General features: G+C 40.5%; 1 protein-coding gene across 1 annotated transcript in view; it reads right to left on the bottom strand.

The window, feature by feature from the left end:
• The window catches only part of LOC146398720 (uncharacterized), a 44,552-nt gene extending 17,808 nt beyond the window's left edge, over positions 1 to 26,744 (bottom strand). Inside the window, exons 1-4 of the mRNA XM_084982495.1 lie at positions 26,406 to 26,744; positions 26,066 to 26,368; positions 15,728 to 15,929; positions 14,947 to 15,135 (exon numbers count right to left, since the gene is read on the bottom strand). Of these exons, the coding sequence (XP_084838621.1) occupies positions 15,852 to 15,929; positions 26,066 to 26,368; positions 26,406 to 26,744 (720 nt within the window). The 3' untranslated portion in view covers positions 14,947 to 15,135; positions 15,728 to 15,851. The remainder of the gene's footprint in view (positions 1 to 14,946; positions 15,136 to 15,727; positions 15,930 to 26,065; positions 26,369 to 26,405) is intronic.
• Positions 26,745 to 27,901: the final 1,157 nt, after the last annotated feature.

Below are 27,901 nucleotides of genomic sequence, written 5' to 3'. Positions count from 1 at the left end.
TCGACAGGAGAAATACGTGCACGTGTATTTTCTTTGTGTGTAAGTGCGTGTGTCACTGCGTGTGCTTCTTGTAGACCGAGAACTTTCTCCTTTAAGGAATTTATTACAAATCATCAGTGTAACTTGCCTTTCTTAAAAAGCAGAATCTCCCACCAACCAAACTCATGGATTTAGAATTTCCAACTGGGAGGTGAGTCCCTGTCGGCTGATTTTTAAACAATGCTCCCGTCACGATTCTGAGGTATGAAGACCAGTTTCCGAGGAGCTCTGTTTTCCAGGTTCTCCTTCCATCTTTCGGCGTTCAGGCATCACAGCACTCTAGACGTTTCTCCCGTGGTTTAGTGTTTAACCCACCCTGGACTTATATGTTTTTATCCCACTGTTATATTCCGTCACCTTGAATATGAAATTTCCTAACCTAATACAGATCCACAGCAAATTTTCTATGCAAGTTATTCAACAGCGAAAAAAACTGAGACATATTAACATGTCTTTGTGAAATGTCTTTCTTACTAATGCATGAATTGAGGCCTTGTTGCCCCGGGTGGTTCATTTGCCTGCAGAGAAGATTAGTAATGTTACAGAAGGAATACAAATATATGGTTTCTGCTGCAAAAAAATAGAATTTTCCAGCAAGATCATTCTCTGGGTAAGCCCATGTGCTGTGTGGCTAAAGACTGCTGTCTCCTGGAGTTCCCGTCATGGTACAGTGGTTAACGAATCCGACTAGGAACCATGAGGTTGCGAGTTCGATCCCTGACCTTGCTCAGTGGGTTGAGGATCTGGTGTTGCCATGAGCTGTGGTGTAGGTTGTAGACGTGGCTCGGATCCCGCATTGCTGAGGTTCTGGCATAGGCCGGTGGCTACAGCTCCGATTCAACCCCTAGCCTGGGAACCTCCATATGCCGCAGGAGTGGCCCTAGAAAAGGCAAAAAGACAAAAACAAACAAACAAGACTGCTGTTTCCTTTCCCTTTTCATCAACGTTGCCAACAATCAAGCCTCGCGCTACACGCCCTAAGAATTCTCCCATGTGCAGGAAGGGCAGCTCCGCCTATGACAGAACAGAAGTAGGGGCTGTGACATGGTTGGGATGAAAGAAAAGCCGAGGGGCCTTAGCAAGGAAACAGGGAGGAGGTGAGGGGAGCCCAATATCCTGATGCCAGGGGGCAGCGGGGGGGGGGGGGGGAGGAGATATATTCAACAATTGAGGACAACTCTGAGAGCTCCCATTTAGGATTCTGGAGAGCAGCTTCCTCTCAGGCCACCAGATACCAACATAAGGACCAAAGTCTGTGAGGACCATGAGGCCTTGAGACTCAGGCAAGTGGCCGGAGAGGTGGGGTCTGTCTTTCCATACTGCCCCTGGGGCCACGTGGTAGAGACTGAGGGGCACATGCCAGAGGGGGTAAGGCAGCCCTGGGGGGGCTGGAGCCTGTGCTGCTGGGGCTGCCTGCGAATGGGAATCACAGCACGAGCTCCCTCTCTATTGTGTAATGAGAGTTAATTTTTGACTTCAACAAATAACACAGAGGAATGAATGACTTAATGGAATAATCATTATTATAGGGATATTTGAACTGTGCTGAAGGAAACACAGGAGATGCCAAACAAAAAATAATTACAGCAAAATGCCCTATTCTACAAGTTTAAACAACAACAAAAACCCACTGATGAGTAAATAATAAGATATGAAAGAAAACATAATTATAGCAAATTAAGTGTGACAGTTTCTATAGAATACAGTTACTAGTCAAAATATACCCAGGAAACAAGGTAATACAGACCCGCTGATTGGCTAAGATACACTTCCTTCTGTCTCTTAGCAGCTCAACCCATGTCCAGACAGACTCTTCACATGCCTACTTAGAACAGAATATCCTCCGCACAGCATTCAGAACATGGCTTGGGAATCTGCTTCTCCTTTTCTTCGACTAAATTTAAAGACACTTGTTGCTCTCGGCAAAAAGATGATTCTAGTTTTTTTTTCTGAGTTGCATAAATAATATTTTCCATTAAAAACCTGTATCTAATTAGTAATGACATCATTATCTTGTGGCTCAGAGTATGAAACCAAAAAGACTCATAAATAAGTGAAGAAACACAGTCTAGCTCTATTTTTCAGAGATTAATATTGGATAACAGTTACTGAACCAAACTTGGGTCTGCTCACCTGTGCCCAGCATAGCCCATCTACCGACACTGGGCTGTGGTGAAGGGAAGTGCAACATTTATTGCAGGTGCCATACAAGGATGGGTGGTTTTCAGCAAAGCATTTTTATTTATTTATTGTTGTCCTTTTAGGGCTGCACTGGTGGCACATGGAGGTTCCCAGGCTAGGGGTTGATTTGGAGCTACAGCTGCCAGCCTATACCACAGCCACAGCAATGCGGGATCCGAGACGAGTCTGCAGTCTACACCACAGCTCACGGCAATGCCGGATCCTTAACCCACTGAGCAAGGCCAGGGATCGAACCCGCGTCTTTATGGATGCTAGTCGGGTTCGTTAACCACCGAGCCAGACGGGAACTTCTCCCAAGCATTTTTAAAGGTCAGGTGAGGGAGGGGGTCATAGGGCTGGGGTCAGCTGGTGCATAACTATCTGAGCAGCTGATGGTGAGGTAACAGGGCTGTGTCACAGAGGTTAACGCTCCCAGGTGCCAGTAGGTCTAGGGGCTACCTGTTCATGGGCATCAAGTAGTTAACTGCTTCCATTTGGTGGTTTTAGCCGCTCTTAAACAACTCAGGAAAAGTCCATCAGATACCTAGGTACTTAGAGGGGAGCTACAGCAGAGCATATGTGGAAGGGGGTCTGTCCCAGAGAGGCCCCTGCTTCCTTTCCTAATTATAACTCATTTTTTTTCTTCTTTGTTTCATATTCAAGGATCTTTGTAATTTGTACATTTCTGTTCAGTTCTTTTTTAGCTGTTTAGAATGTTTTTATAAATAAACATTTAATAAGTAATCTGCTAGGTATTATGTTTGTCAATGAATTGCCTAAAGGTAATTCATTTTATCTTAAATTCAAAAGGAATTCAGTTTTACATATTCCAAAGCATGGACTTGCAGGATTTCAGAAGCATTATTTTATTTTAACCAATTATTGTGGAAAACTCAAGTTTATTTCAAGAAGAAGGAAGAACAGCACGAGGAAACCTCGTGTAGTCGTGATCCAATTAGCTCATGGCCTCTCTGCTTTTATCCCTACTCCACCACTTCTCCCACTCCCAGATAATTCTGAAGCAAATTCCAGACCTCACATTATTTCATTCTACAAAAATTTTGATCTTGGGTAGGTGGAGGGCACTACAGGCAGGCAATTTAGTATCCATGGTCACAACTATTGTACTTTTATGATTAAAGAGAAATCAAGAATTTCTTTGGCGTTATAGTGGACTACACTCCAGAAAATCCTTAAGCTGTACCATTCCATTTATATAGGGTTCTGGAAATGACAGAATTATAGAAACTGAGATAACATCATTGGTTGTCATGGCTTAATGAATAGGTGAGGGCCAGTGGGAATTGAGCGTGTGGTTAAAAAAGAGCAACATGAAGAATCCACGTGTTGATGGAAATGTTCTATATCTTAATTATGTCAATGCCCCGGTTGTGATATTAACATGAAAAAAGCCAGGCGTGGCAGTGCACCCATCGAATCCTGCAGGGTTCACTTCCTCCCTGGTATGGTACTGAAGAGCTGAATTGCGGGGAGATCTGCCTGTCAAAACCGTTCACCCAAAGACTTCGTAATCAACTCTGGTCCCCTTTGCAGTAATCTAGGCTTTGTTGTTATTGTTATTCTGAAAGGAATTTCATTTAGATGGAAATTCAGTCTTTTGAGCAATTTGCATTATACTGGCCCCCAAATTAAGACCTTAGAAGAAATCTTTCCGAGCCCAGACTCAACTCCTTCACATTTCCACCGTGCAACTATAGCAATCTCTTGAAATATGCTTGAACTAAAATTAGGTGTATAGCCTTTGTCACAGTAAAACGTTAAAACTAGACTCCGTTCATTTACAGCATTTAGAGATACTTCTTCACAGATTAGCATGTAAACAGGACAAACACAAGTGTGGGAGTCACTACGCGTTACATTGCCATTCTTGCACAATAAAATGGATTTTGTTCATAATTTTTGCGACTTTTCACTTTGCCTTTGCCTCTTCTCCAGTAGCTCACATCAGTTATTTCATGACGTGGCCGTGACTCCTGCATCTCAATCCACACACGGTGAACAACCGACCGTGATCGCCAGTTCTGCCCACTGGGAAGGTCTGCCTTCCACTCTGCTGTTCGGGTATCGTTCTGAGAAGGCTGTAGCCGCTTGCTATTGGGTGCTCGAGTCTGCACAGCCTCATGTTTTTCTTCCTCAGTCAACTCTTACGGAAGCACCCATGAGGCCGCTGGTTAGCATTCAAGCCTCAGCTCATGCAAACGTACTTGTGCCTTCCAGGTTTGCTCAAGCCTGATCTCTTCAAAACCATTTCTACGTGATTACGGATTGCTGCTGAGAGCATCCAGCCGTAGCCTGTAGGGGTCGGATATCATCAGCACATGCTGTGCATGGTTATGAAAGTCTCCACTCCGTCTCAGGAGTAAGGCAGACAAGCTCCTTTAAAGAGCATCATGTTCATGTGCAGCAGGAGGTAGCTTTTCTCCAACATTTGCAGATCTGTGCTGGTGTGATCCTGCTGGTGCATGCCAGAATCATGTTTGCTTGTCATAAACAATTCAGTTATCACTGGCTATTCGAAGGCTCAAATGTCACAGAAGCTTCACCAGCTTAGGCCTGACACAGAGCCTTTTCTTGTTCTATGCCTCACCCAAAACAGCAGCTCAAAGGGACACACAGCAAAGAGATCAGACTTAATATGTGAGATGTTGATCACAAATATAAAAAAGACCCACACATACGATGTGCCATATTTTAGTAATAGGCCGTGCCAACGTGCACCATATTCCATGCGGGAGGGGCAGGCAACCATACTCCAGATGTCTGGGCACTCAAATTTCCACGAGTGCGTGGGCTTCTGAATTTTCAGGGGGTTTATCTCACACGCTCTGGAGTTCATGTTTGCTATGAAGACATTTTAGTTTTCATTACTCCCTGCCCAACAGGTTCAACCAGCACATCACCAGTGAAGCGGAGAAGTGAGACATTCTGTATTAAAATTGTGTATAGGCTAAATTATGGCTGCTTCACTAGCCCCTTGCAAAGTAGCAGGGGAGAAAAAGAGTGTCACATCAAAGGCAGGGTTAAAGGATCTCTGTCTGATTTGCTATGTTGATTAGAAAATGAGCAATAAAATAAATGATATCAGAATATAAGAATGCATAAAGACAAAATTTAATGAGCTGGAAAAGAGATAGAGGAGAATAATAAATCCAAAAGCTGGGTTTTGAAAAATTAATATACAAAATATATGTCCCTTTCTAATTTAAGAAAAAACTAAAAAGCTTGAAATTTGAAAAAGAATAAAGTAAAAAAGGGTAAGAAAAACAAAATAATTTGAATCAAAATAAAAATAATTTTCTTAATCTGTTACGAACATGCTCTTTCTTTATTTAATGATTTTTATTTTTTCCACTATAGTTGGTTTACAATTTTCTACTGTACAGCAAAGTGACGCAGTCACACATATACACACATTCTTTTTCTCACATTATCCTCCATCATGTTCCATCGCAAGTGACTAGATATAGTTCCCTGTGCTATACAGCAGGATCTCATTGCTTATCCACTCCAAATGCAACAGTTTGCATCTATTAACCCCAAGCTCCCAGTCCATCCCACTCCCCCTCAGCAACCACAAGTCTACTCCAAGTCCATGAGTTTCTTTTCTGTGGAAAGGTTCATTTGTACTAATACATGTTTTAAGCTGGGTAAAGTAACTGCTTCATTGGAAAAGTATAATTCTAAAATGACTGCAGAAATGACAGGAAATATAAACATGTCCAATTTTAATAAACAGAAGAAACTTTCAATATTTTACTTAAATATAAAGCATCAGATTGTATGGGCAGTACAATCTGATGCTTTATATTAGTCATAGAATTTGATGTAAAACTTTCAAGAAAAATAGCACACCCAGGATTGGCTATGAAATTTGTAAGACCCAGGGCAAAGTAAAAATACAGGGCCCCTTGTTCCAAAGTTATTAGAAATTTTAAAACAACAGCATCAGAACACTACACTAAGCCTAGGGTCTTTCTGCGTGCAGGGCCTCTGCATCACCCAGGGCCCAATTCTGTGAGGCCAGCACTGGTACCCTACACATCCATGTCATAAAACCACCTGTGGCAGAGCTGGATGGGGCTTGGAAATGGTACAATGATTTCACAGAAACTTGCAATGAGAAAGTTACCTTAGGTCACACATGCAAAACTTCATGCTTTGTTACATTAGGCAGGGGTGGGAGGGAAAAAGAAGAGATGGCTGATGGCAGTCCTAAGCCGTCTCCACCCCAGGTTCCAAGCTTGACCCTGCCACGTCTCATTCTGGTTTTGCAGGGTACAACCTCCTTCTCAGTTTGCAACAGACAGCTGACTGAACTGCTGGTACACAAGGAGGACTGTTGAGGGGCCACTCTGTTCTTACAGCTGCACTAACACAGAAGACGTTTTCACTCTTTTTTCACTTGGGGTGTTTACACTATCAATCGTCAAACTGTTTTCATACCACATGGACCTCAGTTTCAATACTAGCCATCTCTTTTAAGATGACCACATAGCTGTTCTTGAGAAGTAAGAGTGTGATAATACCTACTGTGTCATCTGAATTATCGTCCAGCACAGCGACAGTTAAAGCCTATAAATGTGAAAAGGGCAGGTGTAAGAGTTTTTACGGGTCAAGCTTAATAACTCATGAGCTCTTAACTCATGAGCTAGAGAATGGAAGCCACTTCAAAAATGGCAAAATGAGATTGTTTGTTTCAGCAAAAGTGGATGGCCCCGATAGACATTTTGCAGGGAATATGGCGGTTTATTTCAGAAAGCAAGTTTTTTGTTAACCAGGTTCCGCCTTCTGTTCGTTATGCAGAACCACAGCATAAATATTCACCTCTAGTGTTGAGGACTGAGTCAAGATTCCTGTTGCTGAAGAACATTTACTCTAAACACCCACGCTGAACAATTCTAAGCCTTTTGAAAAAGCCTGGCCATCACTTTTGCTTTAAGTGGTGTTAGGACATTTTGTCCTTGATGAGTTCCTGTCCTTTGAGTTCTAAAAATATTCCAAATCACTAAACATATGAACTTCCTGTGAGAAATAACTAGCAATTACTCTTCTATTGAAAAAGAGACATTGTGATGTAAACCTGTTAAATCCTCTCTCCAAATTCAAAAACAAGGACCATGTTCTAAAGCACCACATAGGTCTTCTTTCAGTCTTCACTGGAAATTATCTATGATACGCAAACTTTCTGCAACACTTTAGTTTTTGACTTAACTTTTAAAATTACACTGCCTAAACTTTTTTTGAATATATAAGGGTCACAAAGCACTATAATAGAATTATCTTTATCCATGGTTACAGAATTTATCTTGGACTAAATAATAGAAATGAACATACAGATTTCTAAATAAAGACAACATTTTCATCTTGCTTGTATGTAATTAGTACACACATATATTTCTTATATCTGTTGATTACTGAAATGGTAGACCCTTATAAATGTGTTAAAACAACCAAAGCCCCCCAAAGTAAAGTGTTGTGTCTCAATCACCATACATACCTGGTTACACCTAACAACCAAAAAAAAAAAAAAATATGAAAAGGAAAGTCCTAACAACATTCTAATAATGACGTGGAATTCTGGGTAACAGAAATAGAAGTGCTTTTCTTCTTGATTTTTTTCCCGTCTTTTTAAAGTATCCTGCTGTCACTTTTCAGAATTTCATGGCGGCTGGAGAAAGAGAGCTTCTCCCCATGAGTGTTGCCCCAGGGGCGGGGAGAGGACAGGTCTCTCTCTGCACTGGGGATAGGTAGGAACATCGTAGGTGGGAATGTAAGTTGGTGCAACCAACTGCAGAAAACAGTAAGGAGGTTCCTTAAAAAACTAAAAATGGAGTTATCATATGATCCAGCAATCCCACTCCTGGGCATCTATGAGGAAAAGATGACAACTCTAATTCGAAGAGATACATGTACCCCAGTGTTCACTACAGCATATTTACAACAGCCAAGAAGAGGAAGCAATATAAATGTCCATCAACAGATGAACGGATAAAGAAGATGTGATATACATATGTGTGATCCATCGATCTATCTATCTACCTACCAATCTGATGGAACACTACTCATAAAAGGAAGGAAATAATGCCACTTGCGGCAACATGGATGGACCCAGGCATGATCATACTAAGTGAAGTAAGTCAGACAAAGGCAAATATATGATATCATTTACACGTTGAATCTAAAATATGATACAAATGAACTTCTTTATAAAAAGAAACACGTCCACAGACATAGAAAACAAACTTATGGTTACCTTAGGGGAAGGATAAGTTGGGAATTTGGGGTTAGCAGATACAAACTACTATTTATAAAATAAGTAAAAAACAAGGTCCTACTGTACAGCACAGGGGACTGTATTCAATATCTTGAAATAACTTACAGTGGAAAAATATGTGGAAAAGAATATGTATTTATCACTTTGTTGTACACCTGAAACTAACACCGCATTATAAATTAACTACACTTCAATTAAAAATTATAAAAAGACTTATAGGTGAATGCTCATAGCAGTATTATTTTTAACAGATCTTCTATGATGGATGTACCACTTGCTAAAGTTACTTGAGATCACTTACTTATACACCCCGAATGCTGAATTTTATGATGTATAAAATATACCTCAATAAAGTTGGCAAGAAAAATAATATACACATGCCAGCTTGAGTAATTTGGATATTAATTGTTCCCTCTTGATAAAGATGCTGAAATCAATAGGTTCTGCATGTAGTTAGATTTTTAGCAGCAAATGGTAAGGGAGTCTATATCTGCATATTAATCAGCACAAAACTGATATACTGGAATACATTTGGTTTGTGAAATTCACATCCTTTGTTTTTAATATTCTTAATAATTGGGAATAGTGTTTCTCTATTCGGCAATGCTGATATCAGAATGGTAAACTAGTGAAAATAATATGAAAAGTATGTCATTTAAGGTCATTTCTGAGTTACTGTTTAATATAGCATCATATATTAAATATATCTAAAGTATTTATAATTAATATGTCCTCTTTTCTTTTAACCCATGGAATCACAAACTTATTTTTGGTGTCCTTTCTGCCTAGGAAGAAACTGATAATTTGTCAATACTAAATCAAAAAATAATATATTTCACATTTGTTTTCTCACTTTCAAGTAAGACTATGAATAAAGGGGAAAAAAATGAGTTCAACTATCATATGGTAAAAAAAGAAAGGATCATTGGCAAGGGAAAATACTAGATACAATAGTGACGAAATAAACAGATTACGGTAAATCCACCCGTAAAGACAGAACTGACTTCCTGAGTACCGGACCCGTGCAGCCACACAGGCCCTCCTCAGAAAGGCCCACACTGCTTCAACGAGGCACCGTTGCATCTTGATATTCTTAACAATTTTTATCAAAGGGCTCCTTTTTTATTTTGCACTAGGCCCAGCAAATTAGGTAGCCAGTATTGTGTGCAGAAAACTACATCTGAAGAAAGGTAGCACTTTATCATATTAGCTGTGCTTTAAATGTCCTCATATATTGAAATGTTTCCTCTCCGCATGTTTAGAGTTAGATAAACAGGGATAAAAATGTGATTTTACTCAGCTGAAAGAATTCATAAAACCTTCTAACTCAGTCATCATTTTGTTCAATTTACTTAACTCTTTGCAGACATTCCAGTATAGTAACGAGTTTCTCATTGAAAGACTTAGAAAAGGTCAGACTGCGACACAGCTGGCACTACAACTGTTTTGCCAGCAAGCTGACAGGAGTGATGCAACACCAACATCTTTGCTGACTGAAGAGAAGATCGGCAGTCCAGAGGTCTTACCCTGCCCCCTTAAGGCTGGCCCGCTCAGAGCTGACACTGTCTATCACAGAGAAGACAGAGGAAGAAGTGCCAGACAGATAAACGGTACTTGTTTTGAAACTAAAATCCAGGAACTACGCTATATTAAACATACTTGTGAAAGCAAGCAGGTATCACCTACTAAGGACGGTTTTGTTAGTTCAGAATTACATGAAGTCTACCAAAAGCTTTTTTTTTTTTTTTTTTTTTGTCTTTTTTTTTGTCATTTCTAGGGCCACTCCCGCAGCATATGGAGGTTCCCAGGCTAGGGGTTGAATCGGAGCTGTAGCCACCGGCCTCCATTAGAGCCACAGCAACATAGGATCAGAGCCACATCTGCAACCTACACCACAGCTCACGGCAAGGCTGGATCCTTAACCCACCGATCAAGGCCAGCGATCAAACCCGCAACCTCATGGTTCCTAGTCGGATTGGTTAACCACTGCGCCACGATGGGAACTCCATCAAAAGCTTTTTGTAAATGAGTAAAACATTTTCTGTACTGCCTATGTTTTCTAGGAAGTAAAAATACATTTCCTCTCAGCTTCTTGTAAAACAATGCTCATTTTTCTCTTTCAATCTTTTCTCATCCTTGAAATCCTTACCCAATCCATCTTTTTCACGCCTAATGAAGGAATCTACAATTGTGAGTCCTCCATATTCCTTTTATACTAGCACACACACACACACACACACACACACACACACACACACACACACCACTCCTGGTTAACGGATAGTGGCTGCCTCAGTGCTGAGATGAGTGCTGTGAGCTGCACCTTTGTCAGCAGAAGAGTGACTTGTGATTGATTAATGACGTCTCACTGTAGGGGGGCACTGAGATGGTGTGGGTGGGCACACAGAGGAGGGCGGTTAAGGGAAGGTGTGCGTTATACATTTGCTCATCTAAAGAGGATCTGTTCTACTGCTACCAACCAGCCACGGGCCCGAGTGTTTGCAACTCTTTTTCATTTTTGCAGAAGTTTGCATTTGAGAAGTATTGACTTAATAAATGTTGTTATTTTCTATTCACTTACAGACTGTTTGATATTCCAAAGTGCGAACGCTAGAAATGAAGCTGAAAACTGGATTGAAACCGTGAGTTGTGCAGAGAGTACGCCTGAAGCATTAAGTCAACCGGATGAACGCTGAGGCCTCTGCAGTTTTCTCCCAGCATTTCCTTTCTCTGGAATGCCCGTGACCAAGGAATAACTGTATTCATTCTTAAAGCCTAGCTCGGAAGTCACCTTCTTTAGTAAGTCATCCTGCCTTTTTTCCAACACAGGTCACGGCTCTCTTACCTCTGTTTTGTTTTTGCTCTTTTCACTGTCAGTAATAATGTGCTGATTTTCAAGAATGGCTTCTCTTCTAAATGGTGAGGCTCACTGTGACACCTAAACAAGGCTTTTGAAAACCTCTTTTTCAAAAGACATATTAGAAAGGGGCCTGCAATTCTGCCTCTCAACATGAACCCCCAAAGTTTTTTTTTTATACTGAGTTATCAATACAACTTTATATTACACATAATAGGCCATTAATAAGAAGCATTAAATGTCTAATAATATGCAGCTGAGACTGAAAGTAATATTTGGACACACTGATACTGCTCTTAATTTACCTCTTTACATATCACACAGTATCGCCAAATTGATGGGTGTTACTAAGCATTTCTGAAAGACCTTGCATTAGCTTCCTCTTCCAAGTACCACAAAATCGATAGCTCCGCACCACAGAGATGTATTGTCTAACAGTTTCAGTGGCTAGAGGACCAAAATCAAGGTGTCAGCAGGGCCAGGCCCCTGTCAAACCTATAGGGTAATCCTTTGTTTTCTCTTCCTACGTTTCAGTGGTTTGTGGGTGATCTTTCACATTCCTTGGCCTGCAGAGGCCTCTCTCCAATCCTCCATCTTCTCATGGCCAGCTTCTTAGAGGGCACAGTCCTACTGGATGAGGGACTCCCTCCACTCCAGTATGACCTCACCTTTTTTTTTCCCCCCCATTTTTTGAAGTTTTATTGAAGTATAGTGAATTTACAATATGGTGATAATTCCTCCCGTACTAAGTGATTCAGTTGTACATATACACACATTCGTTCCTTTTCAGATTCTTTGCCCACATGGGTTATCGTAGAGTACTGAGTAGAGTTCCCTGTGCTGTACAGCAGGTCCCTGTTGACTGTCCGCTCCATATACACTAGTGTGCATAGGCCCAAACCAAACCCCTAATCTATCCATCCCCACCCCCTTCCCCTTTGGTAAACATAAGTTTGTTTTCAAGGTCTGTGAATCTGTTCCTGTTTTGTAAAAAAGTTCATTGACATCATCTTTTTTAGATTCCACATATAAGTGGTATCACGTTATGTTTGTCTTTTCTCTGTCTTACTTCACTTAGTATGATAATCTCTAGGTCTACCCATGTTGCCACCAAAGGCATTACCTCATTCCTTCTATGGCTGAGTAATATTCCATTACATACGTACCGCATCTTTATCCATCCCTCTGTCAATGGGCATTTAGGGTGCTTCTGTGTCTTTGCTATTGTGAATAATGCTGTAGTCAACACTGGGGTGCATACATCTTTTCGAATTAGGGTTTTCTTAGGATATATGCCCAGGAATGGGTTTGCTGGATCATACATACAGTAGTTCTGTTTTTAGTTTTTTGAGAAACCTCCATATTGTTCTCCATAGCAGATGTACCAATTTACATTCCCACCTACAGTGTAGGAGGGTTCCCTTTTCTCTGTACCATCTCCAGCATTTATTGTTTGTAGACTTTTTGATGACAGCCATTCTGACCAGTGTGAGGTAAAACCTCACTCTAGTTCTGATTTGCCTTTCTCTAATAATTAGTGATGTTGAGCTTTTTTTATTTTCTTTTCTTTTTTTGCAATCTGCGTATCTTCTTTGGAGAAATGTCTATTTATATTTTCTGCCTATTTCTTTATTGGGGTGTTTTTTTTTTTATATTGCACTACTGTGTTGTTTGAATATTTTGGAAATTAATCCCTTGTTGGTTGCTTTGTTTGTAGATATTTTCTCTCATTCTGTGAGTTGTCTTTTTATTTTGTTTATAGTTTCCTTTGCTGTGCAAAAGCTTTTAAGTTTAATTAAGTCCCATTTGTTTATTTTCATTTTTACTTTCATCACTCTAGGAGGTGGATCCAAAAAGATATTGCTGCAGTTTATGTCAAAGAGTGTTCTCCCTATGTTTTCCTCTAGGAATTTTATAGTATCCAGTCTTATATTTAGGTTTTTAATCCATACTGAGTTTATTTTTGTGTATGGTATTAGAGAATGTTCTAATTTCATTCTTTCACACGGAGCTATCCAGTTTTCCCAGCAACACTTACTGAACACTATCTTTTCTCCATTGTATATTCTTTCTTCCTTTGTCATAGATGAGTTGAACACAGCTGCATGGGTTTATTTCTGGGCTTTCTAACCTGTTTTATTGATCTACATTTCTGTTTTTGTTCCAGTGACATACTGTTTTGATGACTGTATCTTTGTAGTATAGTCCAAAGTCAGGGAGACTGCTTCTTCCAGTTCCATTTTTCTTTCTCAGGATTGCTTTGGCTACTCGGGGTCTTTGTGTTTCCATACAAATTAAAAAATTTTTTGTTCTAGTTTTGTAAAAGATGCCATTGTAAGTTGATAGGGATTACTCTGAGTCTGTACATTGCCTTGGGTAGCATAGTCATTTTGACAATATTGATTTTTCCAATCCAAGAACATGGTATATCTTTCCATCTGTTTGTATCATCTTTGATTTCTTTCATGAGTGTCTTAGAGTTTTCAGAGTAAAGGTCTTTTGCCTCTTTTGGTAGGCTTATTCCTAAGTATTTTATTCTTTTCTATGTGGTGGTAACTGGGATTGTTTCCTTAATTTCTCTTGCTAGTGCCTAGAAATGCAAGTGATTTCTGTGTATTAATTTTGTATCCTGAAACTTTACTGAGTTCACTTATGGGCTCTAGTAGTTTTCTAATAGCATCTTTAGGATTTCCTATGTAAAGTATTATATTTTAGCATTCAAAATTTTCACTATTGTTTTGTTTCATATTATATTAAGGATTCACTAAAATATCATCTTTCCCTAAATAGATTAAATGATATTTACTATTATTTTGGTAAAAATGCTGGAGTCCCAGTTATGAAATGTAAAATAGTCATCTATTGCTTTATTCCTTGAACCGTTATTTGACCTCAAGCAAGGCCAGCAACATAAGGTTCTCACTTGGTTTGAAAATACACATTTGAATTATAATACTGGAATGTTATCCATCTAATATTTCAGCTGGATCATGAAAAACTTATCTCATGTAATGACAATGAATAAATAGAGCCATAGAATGCCTTTGGGGATCTTAATACTGTTAAAATGTTTTAGAAAGATCATTGTACATAACTTCTTTATGATTTAAGCATGTGGAAATGATTTGTACCTCATGTAAACACTGACGTATAATGGAAGTCTAGGACATTTTGCAGTTTCCTAAAGAGGCTCAGGAGACTGTGAGGAAAACATTCTTCACAGTATCAGGATCCTGGGTTGAAATCCCTTAATATGTTGTGATGTTTGTAGGATTCATTCTTTCAACTATAAAGACAGTAACATCTGCTTTGACCATTTCCCCTATGTATTGCCAAAATGAAATGAAATATTAAATATCAAATAAATTTGAAAAAATATGGAAATGAGATGCATGTTCAAAGACAGATATATGGAGTAAAGATCAGATACCAATATGATTTTCAGAGGTACTGCCAGATTAAAAATTACTTTATTGAGGATGAAATTAAGCAAATATTCTGAAATGAGGTGAATAATTAGAACATTAGTTTATATAACTGTGTTTGCATCATTAGTATTATTGTTTATTTTTACCTTTAGAGACCTTGAAAGTACGTCCAATGCTTTTCAGAAACTCGTGTGGTCAAGATTAATGGGGTTCTTGGCATGGGGCCACTTTGTTTATGATGATCATAATTCAATGACTCCCACAGAGTAAATTTGGTGTTGAAGATGGTGTTTTTATTTCTTCATGTATCAGTCTTCACCATAATATCTCAGTTGCTTAAAGATTAAACACTAGATTAGGACCATGAAAAAAATTACATATTTTTTCTTAATCTTAAGAATTAAGACTAGATTGAAAGTTATATATTTTGATATTGAATATATACACTTTTCCCAATCATGGAAAGGGAATTAATTATACCAAGTCCATCTTTTGGATAAAGAAGTAATAGTCCTGTCACATCCTCAGTGTTCTACCACCTCAAGTATGTTGTGCATATACCATGAGATCCACCTGTTATCTACAATGATATCTGGATCAATGTTGATAAGGGATCTAATTGCAAGGAGGACAGAGGGGGATATGGATTCAGTACCTGAAGTAACAGTCCAAGTGCCAGGGCAGTACTATGATCATATATAAACTTGCCAAGACTGGGGTTCTTAAGAGAGTAAAAACAAGAATGGCCTCTGGAACCAACCAAAGGCTTTTTTGTTGTTATAAATATTTAATCCATCTGTACCATGACTAGACTTCTTGACATTTTATTGTCTTCTCCCTTCAATATTAATATGAATCATACTTTTTAACTGGGCCTTGTCAGAACTTTTTCCTAATGCACTGTACTAAATTCCAAAAAGTACACACCTCAGAGCTGTTAATTAAAAGGGCCTGCTGGTATAAATAAACACATATGCTGCTGATTAGCCACCCTTCAGGGGTCAACAGTGGGGAACTCCTGCTGCGCTTCTGTTAATTGTTGTCCAAAATCTTAACAGGAACTGTCTAATGATCTCGTATGGCTTTGGCCATCTGGCCCTCTGAGTTCACTTGCCAGTAAATAGCCAACCTTTAGAAAAAAAACGAAATTATCTCTTACAAGAGGAATATAAGATATAAGCTAGCCATACACATGTGTGCATAAGGATTGATTTATCTTAATTCACTAATTAAACCTTATACTTCTAGTTTAAATTGTCACTCCAATGTATTCTGATGTCCACTGCTTTCACACTAGCTAAAAACTGGATGTTTTTGCTTCTTTTACATAACCAGCATTAGATGCATTAGGACTTGTTAGTATTGTGTATTATATTTATCATCATAAGCAATGAAAAATGCTTCCAGTAATTTTTATTAATTTATTTATTAGAGTTTTATTAGAGTATAACTGACATACTATGTTGTATTAATTTTAAGTGTACAGCAATGTAAATCAGTTATAGAGATAGTCATTCTTTTTTCCCATACAGGTTATTACAGAATTGAGTGTATTTTCCTATTCCATACAGTAGGTCGTTAACTCACTGAGTGAGGCCAGGGATTAAACGTGTCCTAACGGATACTAGTCAGATTCGTTTCTGCTGAGCCACGATGGCAACTCTGTGTTGTCTATTTTATATACAGTAGTGTATATATGTTAATCAACCGTCCTAATTTACACCCCCACCCAGTGGTTTCCCCTTTGGTGACCATACATTTGATTTGTAATTTGTGAGTCTGCTTCTGTTTTATAAATAAGTTCTTTTGTATCAGTTTTTATTAGATTCCACATATAAGTGATATCATATGATATCTGTTTTTGACTTACTTCACTCAGTATGATAACCTTTAGGTCCATCCTTCTTGCTGCAAATGGCATATTATTTCATTCTTTTTTATGGCTGAACATTATTCCATTGTATATACGTACTACATCTTTATCCATTTCTCTCTCAATGGATATTTACATTGCCTCCATGTCTTGGATACTGTACATACTGTTGAATGAACAATGGGGTTCATATATCTTTTTGAATTAGGGTTTTCTCAGGATATATGCCCAGGAGTGGGACTGCTGGATCATACAGTAGTGCTATATTTAATTTTTAAAAAAATTTCCATCCTGTTCTCTATAGTGGTTCCAATAATTTACATTCCTACCAACAGCGTGGGAGGGTTATATTTTCTTAATTGGCAAGTATTATTTAAAGAAAACTAAGCACAAACAGAATAATACTTGTGACAATGTTCATGCTGACATATGACTGACTAATGAAGTAGCATGGATGGTGAAATAGAGCCAGCCCAAGACTGTCAACCATAATATAATCATGACTGCTTTTTTACTTGCGTTGCCCTAATGCTTTTTTTCGGTCTTTTTTTCTAGGGCTGCATCCATGGCATACAGAGGTTTCCAGGTTAGGGATCAAATCAGAGCTGTAGCCGCTGGCCTATGCCACAGCCACAGCAATGCCAGATCCTAGGCGCGTCTGCAAACTACACCACAGCTCACAGCAATGTCAGATCCTTAATCCACTGTGCGAGGCCAGGGATTGAACCTGTGTCCTCATGAATACCAGTCAGATTTGTTTCTGCTGAGCCATGATGGGAACTCTGTGTTGCCCTAATTCTGAAAGAAAAATTAAAAACTCAACTTCTTTCAAAGGTTTTACAAACAAATTTTATATGAGGAACAGAATGCCAAACTCTTTCATGTTTGGGGTTTTATACCACTTTTCTTTTTTCCACGGCACCTACCAGATCTGAGGGTTGAGTGGGAAATGAGAAATCAACTAAAATAACAAGTTTTTCTACACCTCTCTTCATCCAAAAATTTTTCCTTCAGGACACTATCCAACTGTAAAATAAACTGCACATCTGTTTCTCGGTACAATTAAAAATTAAACAAAGTGACAAACAAAAGAACTCTTGGATGATTGGGCACATTTAACCTCTACGTCCTCCAGAGCCCATGGTACAGGCTGCCTGCCACTCTGCTTGCTTGACTGTCCTGCTACATTCTACTTACATTACTCAGAATCTCCATGGAAAAGCAAATAGGCTCACTTTTTTTCTTTCACACCTTACTGAGACGCCTACTGATTAACTACCACGTACTTGGGAATTTTCCATATTTCCTTGTGTTATTGATTTTTTTTTGGGGGGGTCACACCTTTGGAATACGGAAGTTCCCAGGCTAGGGGGCAAATCAGAGCTGCAACTGCTGGCCTACAGCACAGCCACAGTCACGGTGGATCTGAGTCGTGTCTTTGACCTATGTCACAGCTTGTGGCAACACTGGAGCTTTAACCAACCAAGCGAGGCCAGGGATCAAACCCACATCCTCATGGTTGCTAGTCAGGTTCTGAACCCGTTGAGCCACAGTGGCAATTCCAGAAGTCTTTTTATATGAAGTAAATAGTATCAACCCAGCTGTCTACTGGTTACTGATTGAATAGTATATCTTTTCCCATCCTATCATTTTCAACTGATTTGTGTTTCTGGATGTAAAGTGAGACTCTTGTAGAGAGCATATATTTGGATCAATTTTTTCATCCATTCTGCTAATCTCTGCTTTTAAATTGGAGATTAAATTTACATGTAATGCATCACTAATAATTAGGCATTTCCTACTGTCACTTCACTAATTGTTTTCTACACTGCGTTAAACTTTTTGTTCCTCATTTTCTCCATTTTTATCTTTTGTATTTAATTGATTTTTCTAAGGGTAATATTTCCATTCCCTTATTTCCTTCTGTCTTTTTTGTTTATTTGTTTTTAGTTATTTTTCTTAATGGTTATCCTGGGAGGGTTACTATTAATATCTGAAGTTTATAACAAACTAGTCCGAATAAAAACAAACTTAGCTTCTATAATATGCATTTCTGATCCTGTACAGCTCCATCCCCCCCTTTATGTTGTTATTGTCACATATTACGTCACATACTGTGTGCCTTGTAACACAGATTTCTATTATTCTCACATGCATTTAAGAAAATCATTATTGGAGTTCCTATTGTGGCTCAGCAGTAACGAGCCTGACTAGTATCCATGAGGATGCTAGTTCAATCCCAGGACTCACTCAGTGAGTTAAGGATCTGGCACTGCTATGAGCTGTACGTATGTCAGATCCCATGTTGCTGTAAGTGTGATGTAGGCCCAGCAGCTGCAGCTCTGATTTGACTCCTATCCCAGGAACTTCCATATGCCAACAGGTGTGACCCTAAAAAGCCAAAAAAAGGAAGAAAGAAAGAAGAAAAAACAAACAAAATCAATTACCATTAGATGAAATGTGTCTCCTTCTAAAGATAACCTTAATGCGTCTTCATTTGGAAATACAGTTTTTACACAAGTAATCAAGTTAAGATGAGCTCATTAGGTAGGGCAGGCCCTTACTTAGTATGGACTGGTGTCCTTATAAGAGAGGAAGATGCCAAGACACAGACACACAGGAAATATTCCAAGTGACAACTGAGGCAGAGACTGAAGTGCTGTAGTTACGAGCCAAGGATCATCAAAGACTGCTCGAAAGCCACCAGAAGTTAGGAAGAAAAAAGAATTTCCTTACAGGTTTCAGAGGAAGCATAGCTCTGCCGACATTCTGATTTCAGAGTCCTGGCCTCCCAAACTGAGACAATACATTTCCTTATCCAGTGTGTATATAAAATTTACAGAGTATTAGACAGTGTCAAAGTTTGTTTTAGTATTCACACTTTTTGCTCCACTTGTGTGGGAATTACTATGAAAACATCCAGTCACAAGGACATTTTAACTAGATGCTAATTATATCATCTGTGCAGGAAATAGGAGAAAGATGAACCAAACTAATGATGGGGTCAGAGAAATCATGACAGTGGAGAGAACATCTCAGTTGAGAGTGGAATGATGAGAAGGGGTTAACTAGGCTGAGAGGTAAGGGGAGAGAGTTCCAGCTGAGGGAATTTGTGCCAAACCAAGAGAGTATGAAATAACATGACTTTTCTTTTTCTTTTTTCTTTTTTCTGGAAAATATAAGAAGTTCAATATTGCAGGATATTAATGTTTGAGATACAGATGTGAAAATATACTAGCAATGACTAGTGATGTATTATTAAGGAAACTTGCCACAACTGAATTTAGGGGGAACTGAGAACATACTTCCCAACAGAGCAGTTCCTAGGGATTTAAATCTCACCATCTGGACTCCTCTTCCCATCCCTCTCTCTTCTCTCTTCTGTGTGGGCTTCATTCTCAGTGAGTTGACAAAGACAGTATCCAAAGCTAGGGATTCCTATCCATCAGTTTAGCTACTCTAGAGGATGAGAATTTTTGTTGCTATAGTTACTGTCATGGCAGTTTTCCTAACCCCATAGTAAAAGTTATGGATAATATGTGAATTGGCCCATTTTGAGTCATTTTCTCTTTTCTGAGCTAAGTACACTTGCCAAGAGTAGAGGGTACTCTGACCTACTGAGTTTCATCTCACATGCCTAACTCTGGGGCAGGGTAGATGGTTGTGCTGATAGCCTTCTAGCATATAAATAAATTATCATAAAATCATACAGAGATATAACCTTCAAAATAGGTTATGAGCAGAAACAGAAAAAAGAAGAAACATAATAAAAGAAAACCAAACAAATACCAACTCCTGAGGAAACAGGAAATACGTGTGACGGGTGGGAGGAACTAGACCATGACAGTATAAAAAAAGAAAGTTTGTCTTATTCCATAGAAAAGAAAGAGACATTGAAAAAAATGGAAAGGACAATGACATAAGTTGCATTTTTATGTCAGAAAAAGAACTCAGAACTGTGCGGAGGACACACTGGAGAGGGGTGACACTGAGGCTCTCTGGCCCCTGACAAATATGTGCCTCAAACACAGAATTTCTTTACTAGGGTGCATTTTTCTTAATATTTCTCATATTCTTCAGAGGTCTTGGTATATGCCACCAAAAGTGTTGGCTAGCTATTCAACTATGATTCAACTGCGAAATATACACAATACATAAAATATATATTATATATACAGTATTATATAAGACTGGCTGTGTTCTTTTGACATACTGTATTTTAGAAGAATGCTCATGCTTTGCTCCTGAATTGAATACATCTGTCTCTAGAACACTTTTATTTCTTGTACACTTCCATGTGTTTATGCATGTATAATAAAAACTGTACTATTTTGGTATACACACTCTTTATCTAAGCAGTGTGTGTTCTAAAGAAGGTATTTTGAATAGTCAAAGCAGTAGCCTTTGAAATAACATGGCTTAGAAAATAGTAAAATCAACCTGAATAACATTGCATATTTGTTACAACTCAACATGCTCTAATATCAACATCACTTAGTAAATTTAATTTCTTGATTATTTTTCTTTCCTTTAGTGTGTATTAAACATTAGCTAGCGGTACTTCTCTTTACATAAGGAACTGTTACCCATTTCATGTAGGCTCTCATAGATATTTGCTTATTTTAGGTCAGTAATCTCATTTGAGTCTTGCGTAAAAACATATGGATCAAAAAAACAAAAAAAATAAAAAAAAAACCCTCCAACTCAGAATTTTGCAGCAGAGTATAAACATGAAGACTAACACTTTAAAATTCCTTTGTAAACAGAAAGACTTGTATTACTGAACCACAAAATATGTGAAGAGAATGTGCTTGCTTATTTACTTTTCTGTGGCATATTATATTGGGCCTTTTCCTAAGTTTATATTTGCATAGCGTTGGGTGTGCAGAGAAAGTGGTGTGTCTCTTTGCATTTTTAACATTCGGTTTTTTATCTCTGGCATAAATGAAGGTAGGCAGTTTGCCCTCATATTCCCTCAGTATATTTCTTGACATGAAAATATCTCTCCAGTGATTCACGAATGCAGTGTGTAGAAGCCAGAATATTACTGAGGCAATCTTCATATGTCAGTTAAAAGTTTAGGCTCTTGGTTAAATCTACATCTCAAGTGCAATTTTTTTAAAATGCTATAATGAGACTGAGTCATGCATTCCTTCCTCAGACACCTCATCCACCACCTCCAACCACTCCATGTTTGTTGATAGCAGAGTTTTACCAGACTCAAGGATCTGTTTCTAACCATGTGGAATAATGTCATTTGGGATATTACAGTAGATCAATAAATATGTTGATTCATTTAAACTAATCTTCTAAGGCATAGGGCAGTCTGAATGCAAACTGGAGAAACAAACAAACAGTAGTGGTATGTTCTGAAACTACCAGCCAGAACTGGAGATTAAGTTAAAATTCACATGTCTGCTAAATGAAGACAGCACCACTATTAAGATGCACATCAGTGGGCTCAAATCCCAGTTTTGATGCTTATTCACTGGATGAATTTTGGTAAATTTATAATTTATTCACTCATTTTTATCCACAAGTAATTTATTCAACAACTATTTAAAACAACCTATAGTGAACCAGGAATTTACTACCTGAATTTCATGCGTAGGGCATTGTGGGGGATTCAATACCTACTTGCTAAATAAATGAACAGACTGAAGAGCATCAACTAAATAGGAAAATTATTCTAAAATATAAGAACAACTCTCTCAGTATATGAAACAATCTTTTTAGCTAAGAACACACTAGTTTGCACAGGACTACTCAGAAATTCAGAGAAACCAAACAAGTAATTTTTGTCATTTTTCCACCACTCATAATATTTTTATTGCGTATACTTTGTTTTCTAAAATAATTATGGGCCTCAGCTTACTAGTATGATCACATTATCATCACTTTGGCAACTTTATATAGTTTATGTATTTAAAACAGCAGAAAGCATGACACAAACTCTCCCAAAGAACTACATAATGTCTTAGGGCGGCATAACAATGAACCTCCACCCATGGAATTTTTAAAAAATTGACAAGGATGAAAATTTTTCTCTAGCAAAGGTTGGGGGTGCCAATGCCCTGAGCAGTTGAAAATCTGTGTAGAGTCTTGCCTCAATGCCCGGGGTTGGGGGGTACTGGTTCCAGGAGCCAACGTGAATACCAAAACCATAGGATGCTCAAGCCCCATGGCCAGCTCCTTGTATCTGCAGTTCAGCATTGTGGGTTCCACCACAGATCAGGTATACTGTATTGATGGAAAAAACCCACAGATAAGTGGACTGGTGAAACTCAAACCTGTACTGTTTGAGGGTCAACTATAGTTTGCTATTAATGAAAATTTGTTGATGGCCATTAAGCAGAGAAATTCAGCAATTACAATATTTTGTTTTAAAAATGTTGGGAAATATATCCTGCATAAAAACATGTCTATGGCAAATAGGTGAAGTTAGTAATAAAAAAATGTGAATCAAAGTTTTGCTAAAGCAAACATGTTAGTACTTTAGACTGTCTTGTGGGCCACTCCCCAGTCTTGTTCCTATTGCTCCCTGGAGATAATATCACTCTTTTTAATTTGGTGATAATCATTTTCTCTTATTTTTTTGTGTGGAATTATCACAATAGTAGACATCCTTGAAAAATATGCACATGTTTTAATTTGGCTTGATAATAAAATCTATAAAAAAGGACTGATACTGTGTTAACTCATCTCTGTCATGCTTCGTTTGGCAAGGCATGTACTGTTTTTGAATCACCCAGGGTGATTTAGGTAGCCCTATTTTAATCATTTTTTTGCTTGAAAGTAGAAGTTATTAAACTTTTGGTGTCAGGACTCTTTTTTCTTCCCTCCTTAAAAGATAGTAAAATTATTTTCCCTGCTAACTTCAGCTTACCATTGTCTATATTATCCCGCAACAAAATGAGCATGCTTGCTAGCACGCATACTCATGGTCTCTCTCTCCACTCCTGACTGCTTCTCCCCTCGGGAGTCAATGTACTATAAGAACATCTAGAATTTACATCTGTTGCTTGCTTTTTTTGTTTTATTCTGTTCTTACTTTGTGAGAAAACATTACATTTTACTAAGTTATGTGAAACCATTATTTCCATCAGCATCTATCATCTTTCATGATACTGCTTTCTTCTTGAGTATTTTCCCCAAGAGTGTTTATAAGTAGATCTTGGTATGGTATGCCATCTGATGCCTTGAAAAGCTGAAATTTTCTTTAACTATTAATCAAGTGATAACTGAATTGAATATAAAAATTCAGTCTTAAAGTTATTTAAACACTTGAAAATACTACTCATTTTCTTCTTCCATCAAAATTGCCATTGAAATGTGAGTAGATCTGAAAGAATCTGTTTTCTGTCCGGGGAAGAATTTTTTCATCTCTGGAGGGTTTGAAACATACTTCTTTGCCTTTCATTTGCTTAAATTTCATTTTGCTTAATATTTCTATGTGTGGTGCTTTGAGTACCCTAAAGCTTTTCAATCAGCTGGCAATGATTTTTCTCTTATTCTTGGAAATTCTTAGAATACTCCTTAAACTTTTTTTTCTATCTTTATTCCTTTCATGTTGATGTTGATGCATTTTTTTCTGTCCTCAATATTCCTAAACTTTGTTTTGCATTATGCAGTTGTTTACCTCTTCCTGACACCTTCTAGTAAAGTACCAAAATCTGAACTTTGAGTTTATTAATCTGTCTTTAAATTTACTCTACTCTACTCAATGTTTAGTTATTTATTTCTCAAAATTAATTAAAATAAATTAATATAAATATGATCATTGGTTCTCCTTATAACTGCTCATATTCCCTTATCTCCTTCAGAATACTTAATGGGACTAATTTAAATTCTTAAATTCTGTGTTCCATTACTTTTACTTTACCTGGTATAAGTGATTCTGTTCATTTTTCTTTGATACAGCTGCGTTCTCTTTTTTCTCCCCATTTTTTAGTGCCAATATATATTTTCTTAGTGATACAGAGATTATGTGACTTTCATAGTTATTAGTTTCTCATTTGATCTCTATCTCCTCCCCCTCCAATATTGCTCCCAACATGCAAATGAAGAAAGCCAAGCACATCACAGGGTCATACCCCAAATCATATGGCTCCTAATCATGGAATCTCTGTTTCATTTTAGGGCCATACCCAGGGCATACAGAGGTTCCCAAGCTAGGGGTGGAATCAGAGCTGTAGCAGGCTGGCCTACACTACAACCACAGCAATGAGGGATCCAAGCCAGGTCTGTGACCTACACCATAGTTCATGGCAGCGTCGTATCCTTCACCCACTGAGCGGAGGCCAGGGATTGAACCTACATCCTCACGGATACTAGTCCGATTCACTTCCACTGAGCCACGACGGGAACTCTTGGAATCTCTGTTTTGAAGGTATAATGTGTTCCCTTCCAAGTCAAAAATTTTGAACTTAGAACACTGCAAGGTTTGTATATAAATTACGCATTTTTATGAATGTGTAATCCACCTTTACAAACAGGAGTCACACAGTGCTCCATTTATATGATATTCTGAAAAATGCAAAGGAATAGGGACCTAAAACAGATCAGTAGTTAAAGGTGGAAACGTTCAATACAAATGGGCACAAGTTAGATTTTTCGGCGTGGTGCCATCCTGATGGTGGTATATCCATACATTTGCGAAAAACTCACAAATACTTAAAATAGTGTGTCTATATGCCAAAAACCATTAACGGGAAACAGCGAAAACACTTTCACAAGCTAGGAGAAATTTAAACTCTCCTCCTTGATTTTTGTGTGTGTAATACTCCCTTCCACCACCTTGGGATCCTTCTTAGGAAAAGAGTGGAACGTCGGGGGAAGGACGCTGGCCTCAGCAGGCCTTTCTTGGAACCCAACTGGACGTAGAAACCACGCTCTAGGGCGACACCTGCCCTCGTGTCATTCGCATAACCGGAGGGACAGCGATAGGGCTGCGGGGCCTGCCCTCGAGCTGACCCCAGCTCTCTGGGGTCAGGTCCTGGGAAGGCGCGGTCTGCAGCATCGGGGCCTCGCCTGGGCCTGTCCTCATCCTCGGGCACCAGCACCACGGACGCCCAGAGCAGGTCCCGGAGGCCCGATCCAGCTCCGGGGCGCCATCCCAGCCCACACGGGCCTGTCCAGAGAGGCCCAAAGACACACGCGCGTCCCGCTCTGGACACATCCGCGGCCTCCGCCGCAAGCCCAGAGCCCGCCTCGGGGGCGCAGGCCCCTCGGACGCTACGACCCCCCACATCGGCGTCAGCCCTGCCCCAGCCGCACAGCCGCACGGGCCTCGACTCGGGCAGCAACAGAAAGAGCCGCCCGCCCGGCGGCAGGAGTCCCTCGGGCCGCCCCGTCCCTGGACGCCCCGCGCCCGCCCGCGCCCCGGGCCTCACCGCAGAGCGGCCTCCACCGCGGCTTGAAGCGGCCCTCCGAGGCTCGTCCCCGCTCTCCTCCGGATCACGACGGGCCCCGGCCTCCGCGGGCCTGCGCGCGCCGCTCCTCAGCCCGCGGCCTCGCTTCCCGCGGCTCCCACAATGCAGCGCGGCCGCGCGCGGGAAGTGGCGGGAAACGCCGGCGGCCGCCTCGAGGCCCTCAGGTCCCGACCCGCGAGGCCGCGCGCCCGCCGCCCTGAAGGGAAGGGGCGGAAAGGAGCGGCCACGGCTCGCGGCGCGTTCCGCGTCTCGGAGGGGGGCTCGCTACGGCCGGGAGACCTGGGGTGCGAGGTCGGCCTGCGCCCTCCCGGCAGCGGGCGCTCAGGGGCGCCGCGACGGAGGCCTCGGCGAGGACGCCGCGCGGGGACACGGGCGAGGACGCCGCCAGGTGAGAGTTCGGGGTGGGGCCGCGCGTGCGGGGCGCGGGGGAGGCCGCGGGGCCCGCGGGCCGGGGGGCGGGCGGCCGTGCTCCCCGAAGGCGAAAGGCCGGGCTTCGCTGCGCTGGTGTCCCGGCCAGTGCCGGGCCCCGCGAGGACTGTGACCCCGCTGCTCCGAGGAGCACGGAGACTCTCGGCGCTGCGCCGCGGCCCCCGGGCCCGGGCGGTGGCTCGTCAAGGCCGAGCCTGCCGGCCGCGGCCATCCTGCCCTCGAGGCCGGTCGTCCGGACGGAGGGGAGGCCGTGCAGTGTGCGGGGCCTGGTCCCCTGCCCCTGGGGATGCTTCTCGCCGCTCTCAACCCTGCGAGACCCCCACCTGCTGCTCCTCCACCCCGAGCCTCACCCCCAGGTCCCCACCTTCTCCTTCTAGAAGATTCTCAGCATGGCACTTTCTGCGGCGTTTTGTCTGTTGGCGGGTCTATGGGCCTCCCTCCAGCTCCTGGCGTGGGGGTGGCAGGCCCCACTGCTTCCTCCCCGGAAGCGGCCAGCCCGCTGCTTGATGACCTTGAGGCAGTGCCTTTGTGTCCCTAACGTCCCCTCCTCCGTGACTGATGGGTGCAGAGGAGAAGTGGGGTTGGTGATGGCCAGATGCACCCTTCTTCAGTTGTTCTTGTGGCATGAGGAATATGCTGTCCCCGTGCCATTCATTCAGCGTGTTAGATGTGGACAGTCGAGGCAGGAGATGACCCCATCTCCAGTGGCAGTATGGCACTAGATAAACCCCCAGGCGCAGGGAGATCACGGTGGAACTCTGCCCAACATGGTGCCATCCAGAGAGAGATCTAAGACGACCGAGGCAGAAATCAGGCGGATAGGCAGCCGCAGGGTTGCTTGTGATATAGGAAGATTTTCATTTCTAAGACTAGTCAATAGATAGTCCAACGGGACCTGCAACAAAAGTGTATTTTTGAAGACGAGAAGGAAGATACTGTCCTGAACACTAAGATAAAATAGCTAAATGTTTGTTCTTTCAGGAATAGTAAATTTACTTGCAAACTAGGTGCAGGTATAAAATGTAATTAAGACTGAATATGGGAACCAGTTGAAGAGATGGAGAGCTAAAGTGCAGCTCCTAAGTGACTAAGCTTGGCTCAAAGGATGTTGCGTTTCTAGAGAAGCTGTCTGCTCTGAAACAGATTTCACACTTTTAGGTCAGAGCTGTAGAAAGAAGGAGAACACTATACATAATGACCAGAGACCAGTGGTCTCCCAGGCTTTCTGGGCTGATAGAAACGTTGAGGCTCATCTGATAAAGGATTTGATGGGGAGCCCTGAAAACTACACTTCTTTCATCATCGAGGTGAAGGCCCTCAAGGCAGAGCTGGTTTGGTTACATGGGTTAAAAAATGGCACTTCTTATT

This window comes from Sus scrofa, chromosome 11 (assembly GCF_054392235.1).
Source record: "Sus scrofa isolate SSC_HxYL_T2T_F1_AM1 chromosome 11, Sscrofa_HxYL_maternal_Yorkshire_Landrace_v2.0, whole genome shotgun sequence".
NCBI classification, from domain to species: Eukaryota; Metazoa; Chordata; class Mammalia; order Artiodactyla; family Suidae; genus Sus; species Sus scrofa.
Note: the sequence above shows the minus strand (reverse complement) of the source record. Positions and strands in the feature narration are given on the sequence as shown.